Source organism: Labrus mixtus, chromosome 15 (assembly GCF_963584025.1).
Source record: "Labrus mixtus chromosome 15, fLabMix1.1, whole genome shotgun sequence".
Lineage (NCBI taxonomy): Eukaryota > Metazoa > Chordata > Actinopteri > Labriformes > Labridae > Labrus > Labrus mixtus.
This window is the reverse complement of record NC_083626.1, coordinates 23823114-23846425: the sequence shown is the minus strand read 5'-3', so window position 1 is coordinate 23846425 and position 23312 is coordinate 23823114. Positions and strand designations below refer to the sequence as shown.

At 38.3% G+C, this 23312-nt stretch overlaps 2 protein-coding genes across 2 annotated transcripts; one reads left to right on the top strand and one right to left on the bottom strand.

The window, feature by feature from the left end:
* Positions 1 to 260: 260 nt before the first annotated feature.
* On the top strand, positions 261 to 11517 carry cs (citrate synthase). Its single transcript, XM_061057890.1, has 11 exons — positions 261 to 421; positions 3787 to 3837; positions 4133 to 4240; positions 4957 to 5022; positions 5321 to 5452; positions 6131 to 6319; positions 6449 to 6648; positions 7536 to 7665; positions 8380 to 8481; positions 8748 to 8957; positions 9398 to 11517. The coding sequence occupies exons 1-11, from the start codon at positions 371 to 373 to the stop codon at positions 9566 to 9568; spliced, it is 1410 nt and encodes a 469-aa protein (XP_060913873.1). The 5' UTR covers positions 261 to 370; the 3' UTR covers positions 9569 to 11517.
* A 690-nt stretch (positions 11518 to 12207) lies between these two features.
* Positions 12208 to 19646, bottom strand: coq10a (coenzyme Q10A). The gene is made up of 5 exons (XM_061057892.1): positions 19196 to 19646; positions 15788 to 15937; positions 15506 to 15698; positions 15160 to 15261; positions 12208 to 14631 (listed from the first exon to the last, which is right to left on the bottom strand). The coding sequence occupies exons 1-5, from the start codon at positions 19330 to 19332 to the stop codon at positions 14464 to 14466; spliced, it is 750 nt and encodes a 249-aa protein (XP_060913875.1). The 5' UTR covers positions 19333 to 19646; the 3' UTR covers positions 12208 to 14463.
* Positions 19647 to 23312: the final 3666 nt, after the last annotated feature.

Here is a 23312-nt window from a genome sequence, read left to right as displayed (position 1 = left end):
CCCTTAAGCATGGCAATTAAATATTTATCAATCGTTATCAGTTACATAGTTGAACCGAACAGAGGAGAGGCTTCATAAAGCCTGTTCTTGAACATACCCTGCTCGTCGCTTGTCGTCACAGACAGACGGGGAACGCCTCTATCCAATCAGCGCGTACATTCTATTCCTCGAGCCAATCAAATCCATCGACGCTGTTATCCGTTCGAGCCCGTCAGCCAATCGCCACGCTGCTACTTTGCGTGGCCAGAATCCCTCTTCAACCTTCTGCTTTCTGGAGGGGCACCTTCAACCAACTCCGCGGTGCACTGGCAGCGGCTTTCTTAGTTGTAAAAAAGATTAAGTGGTAATAACAGGTCACAACACAGACACAATGTCCTTTCTGTCAGTCAGCAGGCTAGCGCCGAAACTCCTCAATTCAAAGGTAAGAAGATTAACGGCCTTGAGTTCACTTAAGCTACCGAAAGGTGTGATTCGTTACCTTGAAAGCTAACGTTAGGCTAGCCATGCTAACGACGTAATGGCAAAGATATTTTAGTCTTCCTAACCAAAATTGTGAAACGCTGTTTCTCAAACTTGGCTTTAATACATTCTTACCTTTGTCTTTTTTCAGTAAAAGCCGTCATTTCTTGCTTTTTTTTAATTCTAGAAAGCTTACACGGTGTCGTTGAAGTGTTTCTGAACTTAGCTTTCTGTTAGCATCCCGAGCCGTAGCTTCCTGTGCTGGCCTGGTAATGCCACACCAGGACGAGGAGCAGCAAGGGACCACATTTAACCTGGTGTCTCTGCACGACTTCCTTTCATTATTATTAATTACCAATGAAAAACACAAACAGTACATTTTACAGAAACTATAATTTGCTTGAACACTGCAGCTTTCACTTTGTGTTTCTTCTCCCCCTCGTTGACCTTCACCTTTAAAATTTTAAACAATTTTAATTAATGTGACTTAAAGAAAATGTTGTTTTTTTCTCCTGCAGGTTCACTTAATGAAACAATGCAGAAACAAGTATTTTAATGTGAATGTACTCATCTAATATTGAATTGAAATATGTAATCATATTTCACCCGTATGGCAATTAAAACGTATTTAAAAAAAGGGGTTTTTCATAATTATACCATGATTATTGTGATTAGACCCTCTTGTTGAAACACTGCCAGTTATGAAGCAATTCTCTTCCCATGCTGACTGTAACCTAGTGTCTTCCTCCACTGACCTCTCAGCACAGACTATTTACACTTACATGACCCTGATATCAACCTTGTCTTCCACAGCTGAAGAACTCCTTATCGCTTTCTGTATTTTTTCTTCCTCCTGTCTTTCCTTGAACCCTGTACAGACCAGAAGAGGAGATATTAGTTTTGTAATTAGGATTATGTAGATAACCTGTGTCACACTCACCCTCTCTCTCTTATCAGTTGTAATCTTTGCACAGGGCAATTATTAGTTAGCTGCGTTTTATGGATCATGTCTGGATCATGAGTCAAAGTCAACTTTATTGTCAATTTCAAAATATGATAGACATACAGTGGAATCGAAATTGCGTTTGTCTCTGTCCCACGGTGCAATACAACCAAAATAAGATAAGATAAATAATATTTACAGTAATTGTGCAAAAGGTACAAAACAAAATGGTAAATAAAATTTAAAGAAAAAGTAAACTTGTGCAATATGTGCAGTAAACTGAGTGTACTTTTGAATAGTTAGCTTCAGAAATCTTTTGTTTCTGAATTATGACTGAAAATCATGTGATTCACAAGATTTGGATCAAGGGCAAAATACAAGCTTGTGACAGTTTATTGCCTCAGAGGATTTCATTTCCCAATAGAAACTTAGCTGTCCATTTTTTTTTGTGTTGGAAAACATGTTAATGCTTGAAAAAGTATTTTCTTTTTTGAACTAACTTCAGTAATTATATAAGTGGAAAGCATAGTTTTTAACATGTCAAAGTCCTGACAGACAAAAACACGTGTTTTACACTAAGGTTTCCTGCTCAAGCTGTTTTGTATGGTTACTTTTGTTTACCTAAGATAAAGTTTAGTCACACATTTATTTATGTGTCTTTGTAACACTGCCTCTCCTATACCCCTCTGTGTTTTTTCTCTAACCTTTCTCCTCAGCAGGAAGCTAGGAGTGACAGAGTGAAACTGGCGCTCTATATTTAAGACCCCAGCCTGAGCTGTTACATAATCTGTCAGCTGTGTAGAGTGTGTGTGTGGTGACACGAGATCCTTCCTTTTGTTTCAGCAAGTCTAGTTGGTCCCTTTTCTACTCTCACAACCAGTTTGAGTTAGGGGGAGGTATCCTATTGGCAGCAGGTCCAGCTGAGCTGTCCCCTATCTCTAAAACTCCTCCCTCCTCTCCCATTGATGATTTTAACAAGCTTTCAGAGGAGTCCTGTTTCAGTACTGAGTAACAGCAAGCCTGACTCCCTACTACTGTAACTGAGCGTCCAACACAGTCTCCAAACACTTGCAAAAAAGTGCCTTAAAAATCAGATTTGTTTGTGTTTTTATGACACTGATGCCAGTAAGGAAATACCTCCAGTGCCACCTAAAATGTGGGATCTGTGTGTATGGATTTCCTTGCACACATTATTATTTATTAAATATTTTTATGGGGCTTTTTTGCTTTTATTTGATAGGGCAGGAGGTAGAGTAGAAATCAGGGAGAGAGAGTGGGGAATGACATTCGAGTATGGAGCCGCAGTTTGGATTCAAACCCGGGTCATCCGCTTTGAGGACTATAGCCTACGTACATGGGGTGCGATCTTAGTATTTGGACATCTGCACCCCACCAATACCATCATTATTAATCCAACAAAGAAGTCAACTAGTTTCACCAGAAAATACAATAAACGCTCTAAACAAAGCAGTTTTTGCTATGCTGACAGCATGGATTTTTTTCTGGCTGCCACTGAGACCTAGCACCTATGAAAACAGATTTGAGATAGTAGTGATGTCGATGTGTTGGGAAGTCAGTACTAGGTATCTAAGCCCAAAACTGAAGCATCAGGAATTCACATGTTTAATGACCCAGTGTGTCGTATAAGTTGTGACTAGACAGGTAATGGAATGGATTTAGACCTGCAGCCTATTCCGAAGTTCAGTCTCCAAGTGTGAGTGAGTTTGAGAGAGATTTTTAAAGCACACACTGTGCTGTTACACAGAAGTTGGGTAATATTTGTTTGTATGAATCACAACATTATTCATCAGTTACACACCTTAAAGCCCTCTATGGCAGGACACATTCTTTAGCATCAACTGAAGAATGTCTTGGGGTACGTCCTCACCAGTTGTTACTTGTTGCAGCTTTTTGGCGTGGCCTCTCCAGACACTTAAAGTCTATTTTTCAATAGAGATACTAATGAAGGCAAGATAAGTTTTGGACTCGATACATTTAAAGAAAGGATGGCAAAAAGATTTGAGGTTATGCAGCAGAGAGGAGAAGCACAGTGCATGTTATTATATGGAGGCAAGGATTAATAATTCAGATCCATAAATTGCTTTTAACATTAATCATATACTGCAGGGTAAATGGAACCCATAATTATAATTTGAAGAACTAAAAAATGAAAGATTGACTCTTAGTCTGTTTTGGTTAACTGGTAAGAAAGTAGCTTGGACCTTAAACAGTATTGTATATTGTATTGTCAAGCTGCTAGGGTTTATTTTGGTTTACTTGTTACAGGGACTTCAAATCCTGCCATTGCCTTCCCCCTTTCTTTCAATTTGTGACACTAAATCTAAAAACTCAAAATTGTGTTTGTCGTTGGTGTGTGTTTACAGAATGCTGCCTCCTTCCTTGTGGCTGCCAGACATGCCAGCGCATCAACAACAGTAAGTACTCTCTGTTCACTCCAGGGTTGTCTGCTGGCTTCAGATTTCAAACACTATTAATCTGTAGTTTAAAAGAATATGTTAACTGTACTTGGAAAAGGCTCTGGTTTCCCTCTGTGTTCCCTTAAGTATTTATAAAATATAATAACCTGGTGAAGCTACATGGGGATTTCTTTTTCAATTAAATGTTTCCATAAATTCTCTGTAATGAACCCCAGTTCACATTGGATGATTGTTTTAAGTCTAGATGTTTGATTAAGCCAAAGTTGTGACCGATTAAATTTTGTTTTTATAGAATCTGAAGGATGTTCTGGCAGACCTCATCCCAAAAGAACAGACCAGAATCAAGAACTTCAAACAACAGTATGGCAAAACCAACATAGGACAGGTTACTGTTGATATGGTGAGTAACTTGTGACGTTAACACAATTATCATGTTGTTGCATGTGTCAGCAGATCAGAATAAATGTGAACCACAAAGCGAAGTTCTTCTGATCTACTTTATTAATAGATATTGGAGAATGTAGGTCATTATATAGAGCAGACATGGCATATTGGCTTCACTAATCTGTCTCAGCCTGCCCAGCCTTGTTTACTTTGTCAGGTATCACTGTTTGGTCAGCTCCCTGAGAGGTCACAGTAGAAGTTCCTCTTCTGACTGATAGCAGAGATGTTTTAGCTGAGTCACTCAGCCCCTTTACTGTACAGTGCAAATAGCTGATTGCTTGCATTTTTACATGATACACCACTGCAAAAACTGCTTCATCATCTTTAGCTTTTCAATCACTCCAATATTTAATCTCAGCTCAGTATTCATGGGAATTTTATTGTATTTTTTGACATGATTTCAGTCTGAACACCTTCACTCGCAGTAAAAATGCATACATTATGTCAGAAGGAATTGTGCTATTTTTGTTAGTCTTTACAGAAGTTGTTGATCACCAACATTGGCAGTTTCAGATTTAAAGTCAGAGCAGCCATTTAGCGATTGAAAGCTAGTTGTAACCATTTATAATCTATTTAAAGATCCAAATGTAATTCAGCTGTGGTTACTGCAAATGCCCTACTGAATAGACAATCTATGCAACGCATGTAATATGTCTTTGTGCTCATTCACAGGTCTATGGAGGTATGAGGGGCATGAAGGGTCTGGTATATGAGACCTCCGTACTGGATCCTGACGAGGTCAGTATGCTTTGAAAGTGGCAGAAAATGTTATGAATCTTAACAGTGGTGTAATGTATTGAACTATCTAAGCCCCTTGTAGAGTAGCCTGCCCGGTAGACACTTCTCTTGATTGCATTCTTACTGAAGCAAAGAGCCGTCATGTATCTTGTGAGATTTTTAATTAACCAAATTTAATTAGTAGAGCTCATGTTGGCTGCTTGCCAACATTGACTGGATGGTGCATTTCAGGATAATTTAAATATGGATTTGTTTACAGTAAGTTTGGCCTCTTTCCCCTCTCTCCATTCACTAACAGGGCATCCGTTTCCGTGGATACAGCATCCCAGAGTGTCAGGAGCTGCTGCCCAAAGCTCCAGGAGGCGCGGAGCCGCTGCCGGAGGGTCTATTCTGGCTGCTGGTCACAGGACAAGTGCCCACTGAGGAGCAGGTGAGTGGAGCAGAAATCCTCGAGCTGCAATCATTAATACAATAGAGCTTCAGTTACTGGATGGCTGTTCACTCTCTCCATCTGTCATAACTGGTGTCTCAGACTCTGTTGTGCAGATTTGTACAGAATGTCCTCATAGTGTTTTGCCATTTTTAGAATGAAGGATTCCTGCTGAATAATAAGTGTTAAAGCAGGTGACGTACATGTTTCTAGTCAATTCAAAGAGGGATTTAATCATATGTGAGGGATGAGATGTTAAGTGTTGGCTTGTGATACACATTGGAAGGTGGTCAAAATATGTATGACTCCAGAACAACATCTTATAGGAACTTGAGATTGTTTTATAACTACAAAAGAAGACTTTGTTCCTGCTTTTAAACAGGCATTTTATTGCTGCCAGCTATCTGCCCAGGGGGTTGTATGAGGACAACTTTACTGATAAGCTTTCTCTTTTCTGCTTACTAGATCTTTTTTTCTGAAGACGTAGCTTTAACTTTTAACCTTTGTCTTTTTGAGTGAATGAATTGTATCGAGTCAAATATGGCAGCTCAGGATGTTGCTAAACAGAAACATAGCTCTTGGACAGTTTAGGCCCGTGTAAACCTGAAGTGTGGAGAGAGGAAAAGAAGAAATGTTTCAGAGATCCCCCACTTAATACCGTGTACTCCTTTCCTCCAGGTGAACTGGGTGTCCAAAGAGTGGGCAAAGAGAGCAGCACTTCCCTCTCACGTTGTCACCATGCTGGATAACTTCCCCACAAACCTCCACCCCATGTCTCAGTTCAGCGCCGCCATCACAGCTCTGAACAGTGAGAGCAGCTTTGCACGGGCTTACTCTGAGGGTGTCCACAAGACCAAGTACTGGGAGGTGAGTTAGCATCATCAGCACAGAAATCATACCACATTTTTAAATCTAGGACTGGGATTGAAATATGTATTTAACATTTACTTTTGTCTGGTTCAATGTTTCTAAATCTGTATAAATTGGTTCTCTTAGTTTGTCTATGAAGACTCCATGGACTTGATCGCCAAGCTGCCATGCATTGCAGCCAAGATTTACCGCAACCTGTACCGCGAAGGCAGCAGCATCGGAGCAATCGACTCCAACCTTGACTGGTCCCACAACTTCACCAACATGCTGGGCTACAGCGACACCCAGTTCACTGAGCTGATGAGGCTCTACCTCACAATCCACAGGTACAAGTTCAACCGGATCTATGGGATGATAAAACTAACTTTGAGTTCTGACACAGGCTTCTCACCCTTTTTCTGAGGTTTCTGTTTCTCGTCACACCGGGATCAAAGCCACGCAACTTAATATAGATGAAATGCTGCGCTTCAAGCAAAGCATGATGAAATGTTTGAAGAGCTAGACTCCACTTCAAACAGTAAATCTACAACATTTCTTTTATGCCCAGGGAACACTTCACAAGGCTGCAGAACACTAACATTTAAAATGATCAGTTTTGGGGCACTGGTTGCTTAGCGGTGAGGTTGTACCTTACGTATGGAGGCTGTGGTCCACCAATCTGAGGGCCCATGTTCCAGCCTTTCCCTCCTCAATTTTCCACTCTATCCGTTATCCTCTCTATAATAGAGAGTTGTCCAATGTTTGACTTACATTTCACTCACTACAGGAGCATCATCATTATTAGGGCCGACCAATATAGAATTTTGTTGGGCCGATATCAATATTGGTGACTGAAAAATTCTGATACCGATATACATTGTCGATATCTTTCTTAGATCTATGTTCAATCTGTAGAAATATATGTGTGTCTACACATTTATTGTGTTGATCCCTAAAATGCAGTTATCAAACACTTGTAGAAAAGAGATAAATTATAATGAAGACAAAATGGTCACTCAACTGGAAAGTAACTGCGCATGTTCTGCAACACCGCTTGACGCTCTGGAGAGGGATCATGCTTGTTATAATCCATACAGCACACTCTGCTGGTAACAGCCAGAAAGAGAACTGCTAGTGTAATACAATGATACTCAAATGAAAAGAATTTGACTGGTGAATGAATCTACTTGTGCTGAAATACCGATTTCTAAATGATATATTTGTTATTTTACAGTGACCATGAAGGAGGCAATGTCAGTGCCCACACCAGCCATTTGGTGGGTAGCGCCTTGTCTGACCCTTACCTGTCCTTCAGCGCTGCCATGAATGGTCTGGCCGGTCCTCTGCACGGTCTGGCCAATCAGGTTTGTACCAAGCATTCATCATCGTTACTTACACAATATGCACAAGATGTTTTGTGTAAGGCACTGTTTATTAGCTGCTCTCAGGAACAGTAGTCTCCCAATAGGCCTTTTTACAAAAACATTTTTGATATGTCTCAATTAAAAGCACAAGTATGAGGTCAATAGATAAAACTTAGCCGGTTAAGTTTCTTGTAAAAGAATTCAAGATGTATGTCATTTAATGCAACTTAGAGTTTATAAGGTGTATAGTCGGTTTAATTTCAGGGTCCTGGTTTCTTCATGCCAGCTGGCTGTCACACTGTCGAGGCTTACTGTGAAGCAATAAATTTATTAGCTTTCATACTTAACAATTCATAATGTGACTGAGAAAAAGGCCTATTGGAACTGTTCTTTGTCACAAGCTGCGTCAGTGTTCAATCCTATTATTGAGTTTATTGACTCAGCTCCTCAGCTTGTTTGTCAGCGTGCGGAGGAAGCTCACAAGTTGTCAAAGTTCCAACTTAAATACATTTAGCCAATTTTATTATTAGCTTAATCTTTTAACTGCATATTTCACTGTTAGGCAATGACTTGGCTACTGCTACTAAGCATTCAAGATGGCCGTTTAAAAAAAAAAAAAAAAGAAAGAAAAGTCTGCCCTCCTGCCGGGGTTTTTACAAACTGTTGAAAGTCAGTCCTAATTCATTAATGTGTATTTTCTTGTCCATATCACAGGAGGTGCTGGTGTGGCTCACTGCCCTGCAGAAGGAGATGGGTGGAGAGGTGTCTGATGAGATGATGAGGGATTACATCTGGAACACACTCAAGTCTGGAAGGGTAAAGACCAAACTCAAAACTAATTCTAGTCCTATAAGTAACACTGAAGAATGTAAGAATGGCCTAAGTACTCACTGTTGAAATAATTTTCTAAAGGGCTATTCGTTAGTATTCAATAGGCTTGTATCCTCTTGAAGCCTCAATGATTTTAAATTCAAAACTTATTACTTAATGGTTGTTTTAAAAAGTCTTTGAGAAGATTTCAAGGAGTTGAGAAGTGGAATGATCTTAGCACAGTTCAGGAAAGTTCATACTGTTTTTCACAGGTTGTGCCAGGCTACGGTCACGCTGTCCTGAGGAAGACTGACCCACGTTACGCCTGCCAGCGCGAGTTTGCCCTGAAGCACCTGCCCAACGACCCCATGTTCAAGCTGGTTGCCCAGCTTTACAAGATTGTACCCAACGTGCTCCTAGAGCAGGGCAAGGCCAAGAACCCCTGGCCCAACGTGGACGCCCACAGTGGAGTTCTGCTGCAGGTAACACACCTGTGATGGCTTTTAATTAGAGCATGTCAATAATGGATCGATTATCGAGATATCTCTCATTAAATAATTACTTTTGCACCAGTGTTGTACAAATATGATGTAGGGGTTTTCAGAAAGCTGCTTTGGTAAAATCAATATAATTTTAATTTTAAATAAGTTCTAGCAGAGGAACTGTCTTCTCAGCTGTGATCCTTTGCTACATGTGCTGCAGACGGTACTGAAGTTTGTAGTCTATGGGGTTAGAGCTCCCTCTGCTGGATAAACTACATAATGACAGCTTTTAGAAACGCTCCGTTGCATTGTTTTCTGCATTATATGGTTGATTGGACGGACCACATGTTCCTGTACAATATTTTTATAATCTGTCGATTTATCAAGGTCTAGTAACTAATTCAGGTCCTGACATACCTCTCTTTCCTCTGTCTGCTCAGTACTATGGAATGACTGAGATGAACTACTACACAGTGCTGTTCGGCGTGTCCCGAGCCCTCGGCGTGTTGGCTCAGCTGGTGTGGAGTAGAGCTCTGGGCTTCCCCTTGGAGCGCCCCAAGTCCATGAGCACAGATGGACTGATGACACTGGTGGGAGTCAAGTCAGGTTGAAGAAGCACCTGAAAGGAGTTTGGGGGTTAGTGTGGAGGGTGGGAGGAGTCGGAAATATAAAAAAAAAAAAAAACGCAGACAAAAGTTGACCCCTGTCATTTCCAACCCCAGGGATTTAATGTGATTCAAAGAGACAGTACGCTTTTAATGTCATTTCACAAAAGATGGGCCTTTTTAAAATCGTCTCAACATTAGTGTTTAAAGTGTGTTTAGTTAACCACTGAGCCGTTTTCCCATCAAATCTCTACAAGAGGTGAAAACTTCAGACACACACACACATGTAACCCACAGTAGGCTCAAAGTTTGTACCATTAGACGTCTGCTAGCATCACTAAGATTTCCCCCCCGTGCAGTGCACACGTGTTGATCGGCACTGGATCTGAACTATGAATAGGCAGAGGTATTCAAAGGGACTTGAGGGAGTGAATTAATCCTCCCCCTCTATTTGTTAGATCTAAAGCTAGACCCCTTTCCTGCTTTTGGCTGATGCAGAAATTCGTTTTAGGATATCCAAAAGCAAAAGATTCCCCCCCCAAGTTAAGACTCATCTTAGTTTCTTCTATGCAATGTTTCCAGATCCCACCCAGTCTATCCATGCATCTCACTCCCACGTATGAACACTCCAGATTAGAAATAAAATGGTCCTGACAAGTAAAATTAACACGCTGATCAAGAGTCTCAAAACATTCAAACCACTTAAAAGATACTGCCCCTTTAAATCTTTGTTCTCCCCCTTTTCTCCAACTTTTAGGTTTGTTTTTTCTTGTAATGATGACCTGTATTACCTCTATGATCAAAATAACTCTTTTATTTCTCATTATTTTTTCTCTGCTCTCTCTCTCTCTTTAAAATGCTCTCCTGTTTTTAAAGTGTCTCTCGGCTCCGACAGGGTCTTCTGAATGGTAGAGAATCATGAATAATGTACAGTCACAGTAATAATGAATATTTGAGCAAAGGGTGTTGTAATTGGCAGCCTGTAACAAATCCTTAAGAGCAAGCTTGAATTAAAAAAAAAGAAAAAAAAAGGTGGGATGTAGGGTTGGGGGGGCGAGGCTTTATGAGTTAAAGTTCTGTCTTATTTGAGTGTGTGTTTGTTATTCCCCACAGGAGAGCGCTTTAAACATCATCTACTCCAAAATGAGCACTTGCTTGATTGGATTTCCTAATTAGTAGCGGTAGAAACCCCTCCAGGTTTGATTGTGTCCCCTTTGACGGAGTTTATTTTTTGTGATGAATATGTATAAAATGATGATCTTTGGGTTCTCATTTTGTGGTTTTATTTATACTTTGTGTACATAGGTATATATATGTATAGCTTGAATGTATGAGCTCTGTGCGATCACTTGCTTGTAATAACCACAATGATTACCACAGTTTAAACACGTTGTAGTAGTGTCCGGTGTCACTGCGAGATTCAGACAAAGAACAAAAAGAGAAAACTGCAGCTATCTTGTACATACACGATGTCTTGCCTAGCTCTGAGGGCCTAGCCGGTGCTTTTTTTTTTTTTTTTTTTCTTCTTCAGGTGTTTCACTTGAATGTTTCAAGCTTGCTCTTAAGTTCTGGGTTTGTCGACACTCCATGTTTGTGTAGTTAAAGCTCTTGCATCTTTCTTTCATACTTGTTCGTCAGTAGTTCACTCGAGACGTTCAAAATCTCTCCGCTCTGCTACCATCTTCCTTCTGGCTGTATCAGGCACGAGGTGTGCGAGTCAGTGTGTTTAATTTGGTGTTCTTCCATGCGGCAGGGGGTTCATTTAGAGATGTTATTTTGATCGTAGAGGAACATAAAGGTTGTACATGATAACCGTGAGATTTCAGTGCAGACGGATTTATCAGAGACACACTTTGGGGACGGGCTGGATAGGTCAAAAGGGCAAGAAAAGCTTGGAAGAGCAAATATTGGAAAACTTAACAAAAAATGGAAAATAATAAAGGTTTTTATTAACACTTCTTGGTGTCATTTGTTTAATGGTTTATGGAAGTTCCAGTCAAGTACAGCTGGGTTTTTATCAATCATCTGGTTTATATTAATGATCCTGTTTTCCTTTACTGAAATTTAAATACTGCAAATTCAGTGGCAGCTGGAACTGGACAGGGCTGCTTGTGTGTTTTAAGATGTTGGACTATGGGGTGATAAGATCGACTGTGTCAACTTCACACAAAAGAAGTGCCAATTAATTCAACTGAGGAAAACACAGTTGAACCAGAAACCAAAAAATGAAACTGCAAACATGTGCAACAGACACCTCAGAAGATTGACACATCAAGCTCAAATTTGATTGGTCAAGCTGAATCTTGTGTTATTCAGCAAATTCCTTACTGTCCTTGCGGCTTTTGATGAGATAGCTCTGCGTAGGTAATTTAAAAAAAAAATGGACAAGATCAAGAAGGAAGATCCCAGGTCTGAATACAACACCCCTCCTTTGGCTGTTTATTAATAACTGGCCCACATACCATCACTGTGCTCTGGTTTCTTGTCGGTCAGCTGCCTGTCCCCTCGGCCACTGTACTCACATCTCCGCTCCCTGTGTGCATCAACAGTGACAAAGCCTCATCTAAATATATTTGACTGCCCCTTTAAATTTCTTTATGCAAAAATATACAGAAAGGCAATTAACAAAGAAACTGCACACCAACTCCATCTGCCTTTTTTATTTAAATAATAAAGCTCTGAGATACACACACACAGTATTTACACAGATACATTTTAGCTTGCAACATACAAATAAGTGATTGGACTGCAAAAATATGGCAATATATTCTATTGTAGCAACTCTTCAGTCAGTGATTGTAATACGTTTCCATACTTATTTACATACAAGGTTCACTATGAGTCGTCGAGTGAGAATAGGACACAAGGTAGGTTAGGGACGGAGGGCTCAGGTGATCACATACCTGTCAAAGGTTTTGATGTTTACATGTTTTCAATGTGTAAGATGTACACAGCATTGGCACCTAGGATAATCAAAGTTGGCATAAAATCAATGTATTTATATCATACTGAAAATAAACATCTAACAAAATAAAAAAAGCCTTTAGCCAAGGTGCATTCTCTTCCATGATGCAACTTTACTAACGATATGAACAGCATGCCTGAAGAGAATATGGAATCAAAGAGTTAACAGATTTTATTAAAGATATAACACTCCATTTTTACAATCCTACAAACGGTGGTTTATTTATTTATATGCAACAGTGATTTAATGTAAACAATGTAACACAAAACATTCTTCATGCATTGATGATTCACTATCCCTTCACTCCCCATCAGCTTTAAAATCAAAATCCAGATTTAAAAGTTTTTAGTTTTTTTTAGTTTGAGACTTGAGAATGGATGTAAGACCTGTCTGTTATGAGGACAGCCTTATTCCATTACACCTCCTCCATCAACAAATCTGTCACCTTCAAAAAAATCAATTATTCAGCTGAGCCCTTTAAATGAAATAATGCCACGGGCTACTGACTTATGAATCAAACAGTGAAGTGTAGACATCATGTCCTTACAATGCCAAACATAACGTAACTGTTGGTGACATTTCTTTGTTTTAAAACTTCACCCATGCATCATAATGTGTTCAATAAACGCGGCAAAATCCCATCAGATAAGAAACCCAGAAACAGTGTGAAGATTGATAATGCTTTATTCTACAGCCCAACAGTAGACTTTAGAGTCACACGGTTTCCATGGCAGGAGTTTCATCCTCCTGATGACCTTCAGGAGATACACTGCAAAATAAAAATAGCAAAGACGGGAAACTTTGGACTGATTCTTTTACACATTGCTCGTTACATCTGTGGATATCACCTGTACTTAACTTTTTTAATTCAAATGTATCCTTGTTGTTATCCAATTTTCTGCAGTTCACAGTTCTATCCCGTAAGTCCATGGATCCATTTAGGTGCTCTAGTTTGTGCAAAGTGACTCTAGTTCCCCCTGAATCTTTTATTGCTGGGCTGTATTATAAAAGGCATGATTGAAATTTGAAGACCAAGTCTCAATGTTCAAAAACACAACCATCACAGCACAACAGGCAAGTTTAAGCCTCAATTCCCAAACCTAAAGGCAATTAAGGGCGCAGTCTATTTGATCTAAATGGACATTTAACCCTTTACACTTAATATTGCCTTTTTATTGTAGTGTCACAGCTTCCGGCGACAAAAATCTCAATGCACTCAACGTGGCACATTTCACACTACATCCCCAATAAAAAGTCTAAAATGTGCATATAATGGATTTAAAATGGATGAAATTAATTATGTTTTGCACCAAAATCACTCCTATAACTCAAACTATACATTAAATATTTAATCTAAAAGGGTAAAGTAAAAGGCAAAGATTAAGCGATCCTAATACAGTATAATGAGCTGATTCAAGTGTAACAGTGATCTCCAAACAGGACACACTTTGACCTGATGAAGTGTCAGTGTGGAAAGAAACTTGAGGTCACAGTGAACTATGACAGGTGACCTCAGATTAGAGTCGAAGACTTTTTTTTAAAAAAAGTGTTCTTTTCCGTGTCACTGTGCTATTTGTTTTAAATAATAGTCGACTCTCTACCATTGGTAACATGATTTTGGAATTATTTACTGTTTTGTTCACAGAAATACAGATTGAACTGCCATGAAGTGAGAGAAATGACGGGTTCCTTCAGCAGAAAAAGCATCCCTTAGGTGGAGGTAGACAGAAAGTGGACAGACTAAACACAAGGAGGTGGAGATAAGTAACACTATGTTGAGGCAAGAACTCCAACATAATGCGAAGGGTCGCATGTCTTTGAAGTGGGGGAGACTTGGAGTTTATGTCGTATAAGCCGCTTCATGCAGGGTCGTATGGATGGGCAAAATAAAGGTTGGTATGATTTAAGGCCAGATGAGAAATTAGAGCGGCTGAGATCACGTTTGATGCACCTCATGAAACATCAGCTCTCGTGGGATGCGAGTCTCTGGGCCGTAGAGCTTACAGGCTCGCCGCTCGAACGCTGCGACGTTCTGCTTTACAACCTCGTCGAAGAACATGGTGGCTAACTGAGAGTGCAACAAAGAGCGGAACTCAAAGGAAATCTGTAAAAGATACAAAATAATAATCTCTTTAGTGCAAATCGGCAGGAGAGGATTAGTCAAATATCATATCAAATATCAATATCATTCATTTCTGTACAATAAATGCAAAGTTACAGTAGCTTATTGTAAACGATGCAACAGTTTGCCTGGTTCTCTATGAAGGTCTAAAAATAATTATGGGAGGATTTTTTTATTGTCAGGCGCAGAAACTTTGTGGTATATGGTTCTCACAGAACTGAGACTCCAGGAAGTCACAACTCCTGGCAAATAAATTGTCCCATTTAAAACCATAAAATAACCTCTGAAAACATTAAGTGTTTTTCTGTTTGTTATATGGCTATTAAAAAATAGATGTAATGCGGTAAACTTTTTAATTGTTCTCCAGGAGCCAGGTTAGTTACTAAGCTGTCTGCGGGCTGAAGCTTCATACTGACCTGACACACTTGTGAGAGGAAATGCATCAAGAGGATCAAAAGGTTTGATACACAATCAATAAATCACCACATGAACTAACTGCAGGCTACTTACTGAAAAATCTACGGTGCAGGTGCGAGGGTAACCAGGAATGCCGGGACTAAAGCGCCATATGGTTTCCAGGTGATTGAACAGCTTCCCATCTGTACACACTGCCTGAAAAAACAACCAAGAGAGAAACTGTGATTAGAAATAGGAATTTTGAGCAGTGCGTGCTAGTTGACACCACAACCACTACTCGCTTTAACAAAAAAAAAAGTGTTGGGTGTCTCATTTGGCTCAGTTCATGTTGTTTAAATCACAGCACTACACATAAAAACCATTTGAAAACGTAAAAATAAATTTAACACATTGTCTCATTCACAGAACAGACAGACTCAGTGAAGCTTCTGACACTTACTTTGACCAGATGAGGCCGAACACAAGTGATCATGGATGTGTATCTCTCCACCACTGGAGGGAATCCTACTTCCAGCTGGGCCTTGGAGTGGCCTGCTCTTTTCATGACGGTCTGGGACTTCTTACACCAGGGAACAAAGAGCTTGTACTCATCAACATTGGCCACCACATCGTACATTTCCTGCATTGAAAAGCTATGACCGAAAACACTGAAAGGTTAGGAAACAACGAATAAAAACACTTCAGAGGGTACATTTGTTATCAGCTCATACTGGATAATTACCCAAGGATCCTACGCTCGGAGTACTCCTTCCTTTTGTTGGTGAGGCTGATGAAGTTTCTGCTTTGAGGAACAGCTGTCATTGTGTCCCAGTCTTGAAGGCAAAGCACTCGGGGAGTTCTTGTCATCAAAATGCCACATGATGACAAGTGTCTAAAAGTTGAGAGAAAATGTCACGTAAGCCAGGTTCTAGAAATAATTCTCAAAGCGCCACAGGCACAATCCTGAACAAAAAAAAGGGCCCACTACGTTCCAGTTTTCAGCTAATACACTCAATGAGTACACAGAGAACAGTGGTCCAGCAGGTAATAGAAGGTTTCTGTGTTGTGAGTGTGCTGGTATTTTCTGAGCAGGGCCTGTTTTGCAAAAGGAAAAAAGCTATGCAATGACATCCACTCTAGCTTGTTGAACCTTTGAGCAATGTGTTTTCTGGTAGCCAGACTGTAGAGTCTTGACAAAAGCATTTTGACAAGCAGCTAATAACGTAAACCGAACAATATATTGTTAATCACTGGAGACAAGCATGGCAGAATTTTCCCATTAAATAACTTCACAGTATCACAGGGTATTGTGTTGAAACAATTATATATTTAGAGTAATGTTATAAAATAATAAAAAATACTTTTTTTAAAGATTATTTTGGGGCTTTTGCATTTATTTCATAGGACAGATGTAGACAGACAGGAAATATAAAGGAATAAAGGAGAGAGAGAGAGAGAGAAAATAGGTAGAGAAGTTAAACCAGTGCCTCCAAAAAATACTTAATCAATTAATACCGGTAATGTTTATCATTTGGTTATTTGGTGAGGTAGTTATGCAGCGTCAGAATTGTGGCTTTAAAACGGAGTAAGTTGTTTTGTCAAGACATCCATCCAACCGTTTGTTAAACAGAACAATGTCTTGCAAGATGTGTCATTTGTGATTCAGTGTTACGCACTATGATACACAGGATTTAACTGCTCAAGTGATGTGGCACTGGCAGCATGAAAAAGTTGCATGTTTCTCTAGTCAATGATATTAAATGTTTCTGACTGTGGACTGCACTGACAGTATGATAAATGTGACAGTGTGTCAAACTTCATAAAATAAAAAAAATGTACCACTACCAACAATACATCAATATATCATATAATGAAATGTTACAATTCACTTAGCAGACGCTTTTATCCTAAGCTGACAGAAGCTTTGAAAGAAACGTGTCCCTAATGACCTTCTGAATATGATCACATTTTTTTGTGGGAAGAAAAGAACACGGCTATTTTGCCTTCATCAAAACGTCAGCGGTCCATGTTATTTTTCTAAGATCTTATCTTAATTGTTCTTTTAGTGTGTATTGTGGTGTTGTGTTTTGTTTTTGTTTGACATGATCTTCTTCTCATCCTCCTCCTCCTTCTTCTTCTTCTTCTTCTTCTTCACCTTCTGGACTGTATTTGTCTCTTTTTCTCATGTCTGTGCTTTCTTTCTTTTTGGGTTTGTCTTGTCTTTTTTTGCTGCTGCCATTTTGGCCTTGCTCGAAAAAGAGGTCATTTGATCTCAAGCAATTCTGCCTGGTAAAATAAAGGTTAAATAAATAAAAATAAATAAAAGGATATGAGCTTATCTCTAAAATGCATTGTCAATATGACCTAATATTGGCCATACAGTAATGAATATTGGAAATTGACTGTAGTGGCTATTTGTCCAAAAAAACAAAAAAATCTAAATAAACTAATATCAAAAATAATCAAATGACCACTGATGCACCATGGGGGATGTGATGTACGCAGGCAAAAGAAATCCAATGTCCATGCAAGAGCTGCAGTATTTTACTGGTTTATTTGAGGAAAACAAACAAAAGAACAAAGAAAATCGTGGCTCCCGCTGCCTCTCTTGATCTGGTAAAAAAAAAAAACCAATAGGCCCACCCAGGTGCATGCTGGTCCTCTACCTGCCTCTTACTGAAATAATCTCCGGTGCCCACAGTATTACCCAAATACCTAACAGAAATACTAATACAAAACTAAATTTACTAAACAAATAACTAGCAAAAAAGAAAACGTTACCCAAAATCTTTTCTAAATAAAGAAAACGTGTAGAATAATTAAATAAACAACACCACCCAAATATTTAGTAAACTAAATACAAAAACTAATTCTAACCACAATTAAATAGCTCCAACATTGACTTTGGTCAAAAATATTGTGGCCTATATCATCGAGGAGCAGATTTAGATGTTGCACTGCAATTGCATTTCATAACTCCCCTTTAAGTAAGGACAGAAGACATTTAAACTTTTAAACTTCAGCCTGAGCTGCATATATCAAACTGTATTTTGCACACTTGACTGCTTTTTTATAATAACTCTTTATTTATCTATCATACTATGCACTGGCAGAGCTAGTATTTTGTACTGTTATCTATGAGTAACAGCTACTTATGCACATGGACCATCTAGACCACTTTTTTTATCCTGGCTATGTATTGTGGGCTCATGTTTTTTTTGTGTATGGATTGTTGATGGACGGCTTGCCTCCCCCCACCCCCTTGCGCCCTATCCCTCTTCCTGCATCTTATCCCATCTCTCCCCCTATCCCTTTCCAAGCCCGGCACAGTCTAGGCCTGTGAAGGCTGTTTCGTCATGAGCCGGGGATCCGGCCGAAGATTTCTGCCTTTTAATAAGGCAGTTTTTTCTTACCACTGTAACTTTTGCTGCTTTGCTAAAGTGCTCATGATGGATAGGCCGGATCTTTGTAACATAGCAATAAGTAAGGTCTTTTACCTGCTCTTTGTAACATAACAATAAGTAAGGTCTTTTACCTGCTCTTTGTAATATAACAATAAGTAAGGTCTTTTACCTGCTCTTTGTAATATAACAATAAGTACGGTCTTTTACCTGCTCTTTTATAACATAACAATAAGTAAGGTCTTTTACCTGCTTTTTGTAAAGTGTCTCGAGATAACACTTGTTACGAGTTGACGCTATACAAATAAAAATTGATTGATTGATTGATGTACGGGTGGGATATATATGTGTTGTGTGTTTGTATGTATGCTGGCTGCTGGAACACCTACATTTCCCTGCTGGGATGAATAAAGTATATCTTATCTTATCTTACAAACAAGTCAAGACACCAGGGTATTACAACAACAAAGCCCCAGACTGTTGAGGAAAGCAGAAATGTGACTCCCCTGATTAAGTAAGAGACTGTAACCTTATCTCTTCATACCTCTCGATCCAAAGGAGGCACTGTGTCTCCTGTGTGTCTCCTGTGTCCCCTGTGTGTCTCCTGTGTCCCCTGTGTGTCTCCTGTGTGTCTCCTGTGTGTCCCCTGTGTGTCTCCTGTGTGTCTCCTGTGTGTCCCCTGTGTGTCTCCTGAAGGACTATCTGCGTGTTGTTATAATAATAACCTGCAGAGTGCGTGACAGGCTCACCTGATGCTTTGTCGTGGACATCCTCTAGGAACAGCTGTACGGCAGGAGCGTGGGGAGCCCACTGTGGCAATGTGGAGGAAGTCACTGAAGGTCCGCACACCCATGGGTAACCGGCGGGCACCGGCCGTGGCTGCCATCAAACCAGCCTCTTCAGTCTATACTGGGGGGGAGGATCCTGGGTCTGGGATTCAAGGTTCGACCCACTTCACAGAGGATATACTAATTAACACGCAGCGTCAGCCAATTCTGACTCCCCGAGATAAACAGCATTTGCTGGCTAACTTAAATACTATCACCTGTATGTCGCCTCCAGTCGATATCAGAGCTGTCAGGCTGTTAGCAAACATTAGCTAGCAACTGTTTCATAACGAGTCCGAGCAAAACGCGACGTACGGCCGCATTCCTCTATTTTCTACAAATACTCACATCACTCCGCCTCTCCAGCGACAAACTGTAACAAAGTCAAATAAAAATGTGCTACTTTTAGCTTTTCATTGTTGTGAAATACAACGTAGCTGCGGACGACCTTCTGCTGCTAAATAAAACGCCGGTGGGACAAACTGTTCCTTTCTTCTCTCCGTTGGTCTGCAGTTTAAAGCTTTAACGGCTTTATGGGGAAACTCTGACCCCTAGTGGTTCGGAGGCTCTATTACAGAGACGAGTCTTTACCATAGACTGTAATATGATATTTAAATCATATATATATAGTATGGCAAGCCGTTTAGGCAATTAATATATTGAATGAAACTTTGAATATATTGAATGAAGTCTGAATATATTGAATTAAACTTTGAATATATTGAATTAAACTTTGAATATATTGAATGAAACTTTGAATATATTGAATGAAACTTTGAATATATTGAATGAAACTTTTAATATATTGAATGGAACTTTGAATATATTGAATGAAACTTTGAATATATTGAATGAAACTTTTAATATATTGAATGAAACTTTTAATATATTGAATGAAGTCTGAATATATTGAATGGAACTTTGAATATATGGAATGGAACTTTGAATATATTGAATGAAACTTTGAATATATTGAATGAAGTCTGAATATATTGAATTGACTTTGAATATATTGAATGAAGTCTGAATATATGGAATGGAACTTTGAATATATGGAATGGAACTTTGAATATATGGAATGGAACTTTGAATATATTAAATGGAACTTTGAATATATTGAATGGAACTTTGAATATATTGAATGAAGTCTGAATATATGGAATGGAACTTTGAATATATTGAATGGAACTTTGAATATATGGAATGGAAGTCCGTAGTGTTATTTCAGCTGACATTTCAGTAAGAGAAAAAAAAAATCCCTAAAGATGGATGCACAAAGTGCGCTCAGCAATGTTTTGTTGAACATTACTACTCATAAGCAGTAAAAGTGTTCCAATAATTGAACTATGATCTTCAAGGTGGCGCATTCTACATTCAAAATTATTCATATAATTTTGAGTACGAACAGCTGTTTCAAAAAAGTTTTGACGGTCAACAAACTATTGGTATATTTCAGCTAATGTCATTTTGCATAACCAGCATATTCAGCAGGGTGTCTTTTGGATGACAACAATGAAACTGGTGGATTTGGAGAATTGAAATCAGCTTCAATTCCATATATTCAAAGTTTAATTCAATAAATTCAGAGTTTCATTCAATATTTTCAAAGTTTCATTCAATATATTCAAAGTTTCATTCCATATATTCAAAGTTTCATTCAATATATTAATTTCCTGAACGGCTTGCCATAATATAAATATATAAATATTTAAATATAATATTTACAGTCTATGGTCATTACCTGAAAACATATTTAAATAAACAATTATTTAGGAAAAATAATTGAAAAATTGACATATATCAAATACATTTCTGTTCATGGCAGGAAACATTCATACAGCTAGAAGTCATTAATTTTAACCAAAGGCCATTTAGACCCTCTTTAGGGGTGCTGAATCACCCTTCATTTCGATTCAATTCAAAAAACTTTATTTGTCCCTGGGGGGCAATTCAAAGGCACACAGAGCAGTAAATTAACAACAGTGCAGGTACGAAACATTTTAACCTAAATATAAAGTGTCAATTTAAATACAACTTAAAGCTTAAACTTAACTTAAAATACAAAATATAAAAAGAGTAGATATGAGTGGACAGTGATCGAACTAACAGATGTAAACAGATGTAAATAGAACTATGTGCAGTAAATGAGATATAAATATATATATATACAGAGCTACTAAATTTCACTTCATTTGGCTGTCTACTCACCGTTATATTGTATAGTTTCTACTTATAACATGTCTACACTCATGCACTTTAACTTATGTCAATACTGTCCATTTACAACTCTGTTCTTGCACATTTACATTTAATCTTCCATATTTAATCTTCATATTTAAGACTAGTAATGCTTAGTTAAATCCTGGTTGTATATATTAACATTCTTAGTTTTTATGTTTTTAGTACTTATTTACTTTGTATTTAATATTATATTGTGTTTAGATTTGCTAACATTGTGTTTTTTACTCATATTGTGTGTTTGGATAACCTGCTGCTGTAACGCCACAATTTCCCAGTTTGGGATCAATAAAGTAATTCTATTCTATTCTATTCTATTCTATTCTATTCTATTTAAATGTAATCTCTGAAATTTCAGTGCCCCACCAGATTTTTCATATTTGGCACGTATTTTGTTATCTTAATTTTGTTTTCTTTCCATATTTTGAATAAAGTGTATCAATAATCACTGCTAAGTTTTTAAGTCTAAGTAGGGCTACTAACGTTTTAAATCAAAAATGTTATCTGAGTAGCCTACTGAAATGTAAGCATATATATTTACTTCACCACTGGTACCTCTGATCTGTGGGAGGCGGATTAACATAAGTGAAACTCATTATGCTATAAACTTGCCTATATGATAATAATGATGACGTGCAAAATGCAATGTGCAAAAACAACATATTTCATATTTTTACAAAGAAACCTTGTAGTGTTAAACACATGTGTTAGTAGCCTATTATTTATTTTCAAACAAATCAGATATATAGACAAATATTTCTTGTTGTTTAGGGAAATGTGTGTTTTAGAGGGAGTATGAAATACTTGAACAGAACTACATGTCAGGTCTGGGCCTTATTATTTAAGGTCGGCCACGAATACATAATAATGTGACTTTTAAGACGACAAGAGTGCTTTATCAGGTTATTAATGATATCTCTTAGTTGAAACAGCATATATACGTATATAAAAAAAACTTCCCAAGTACTTCTTGCTCAGAGTGGGTTCCAAGTCCTGAGTCCTGAGTTAATTGTTTTCAGGAGTTTCTTGAGACAATCTTACATTTTTCTTCTCTATAAAAACATTAATTTTACTTTTAGATGGTGAAGCTGCTGCTGAACAAAGGGGCCAACCTGAGTGCCATCGATAAGAAGGAGAGACAGCCTGTCCATTGTGCTGCTTACTTGGGTAAGCAGGTTTCACTTTCTGACTGTAATGTTAAGGTTTTCAGCTTTCTAATTCACAGCTTACGTTGGGTTATATACGGTGGCTGATAAGTGCAAAGCAAAATTACAAATGTGAGACAAATTTACATTTTGAAAAACCTTTTTACATTTTTAGAAAACAAAATTACAAAACCAAAAACACTAACCCTAACCCTAACCCTAACCCTAACACTTTTACGATCCCCAAACAAATTTACAAACGACAGAATCTTGACAAAATGGGAATGTACCAAATGTCGGAAGTGACCCGGTAGGAAGTGATCGAGTGAGGGGGTCATTTTGTTTGTTTTGTTTTGTTGCGGTACATTCCCTTTCCGTCAAGATTCTGTCGTTTGTAAATTTGTTTGCGGACTGGTAAAAGTGTTCTGCCTCTTGTAAATTTGACTCAGCGATTGTAAAAGTGTTGATTGATTGATTGATTGATTGATTGATTGATTGATTGATTACATTTATTTCAGACATATCAAATAAAATCAAACATAACAAAAATACAAAACAAAATGAAAAGCACAAAAATACAATAAACAAAAAACAATGTTCAAATTATTTCACAAAAAAAGAAAAAGCAAATTACATATATTCAATTGATATTCCTG

Coding starts and splice junctions, on each gene's coding strand:
- cs (XM_061057890.1), top strand. CDS start 371: ATGTCCTTTCTGTCAGTCAGCAGGCTAGCGCCGAAACTCCTCAATTCA. Junction 6,320..6,448: donor ACAAGACCAAGTACTGGGAG/GTGAGTTAGCAT, acceptor TGGTTCTCTTAG/TTTGTCTATGAAGACTCCAT. Junction 8,482..8,747: donor ACACACTCAAGTCTGGAAGG/GTAAAGACCAAA, acceptor TGTTTTTCACAG/GTTGTGCCAGGCTACGGTCA.
- coq10a (XM_061057892.1), bottom strand. CDS start 19,332: ATGGCAGCCACGGCCGGTGCCCGCCGGTTACCCATGGGTGTGCGGACC. Junction 15,699..15,787: donor TCCGAGCGTAGGATCCTTGG/GTAATTATCCAG, acceptor TTTCGGTCATAG/CTTTTCAATGCAGGAAATGT. Junction 14,632..15,159: donor CCTGCACCGTAGATTTTTCA/GTAAGTAGCCTG, acceptor TATCTTTTACAG/ATTTCCTTTGAGTTCCGCTC.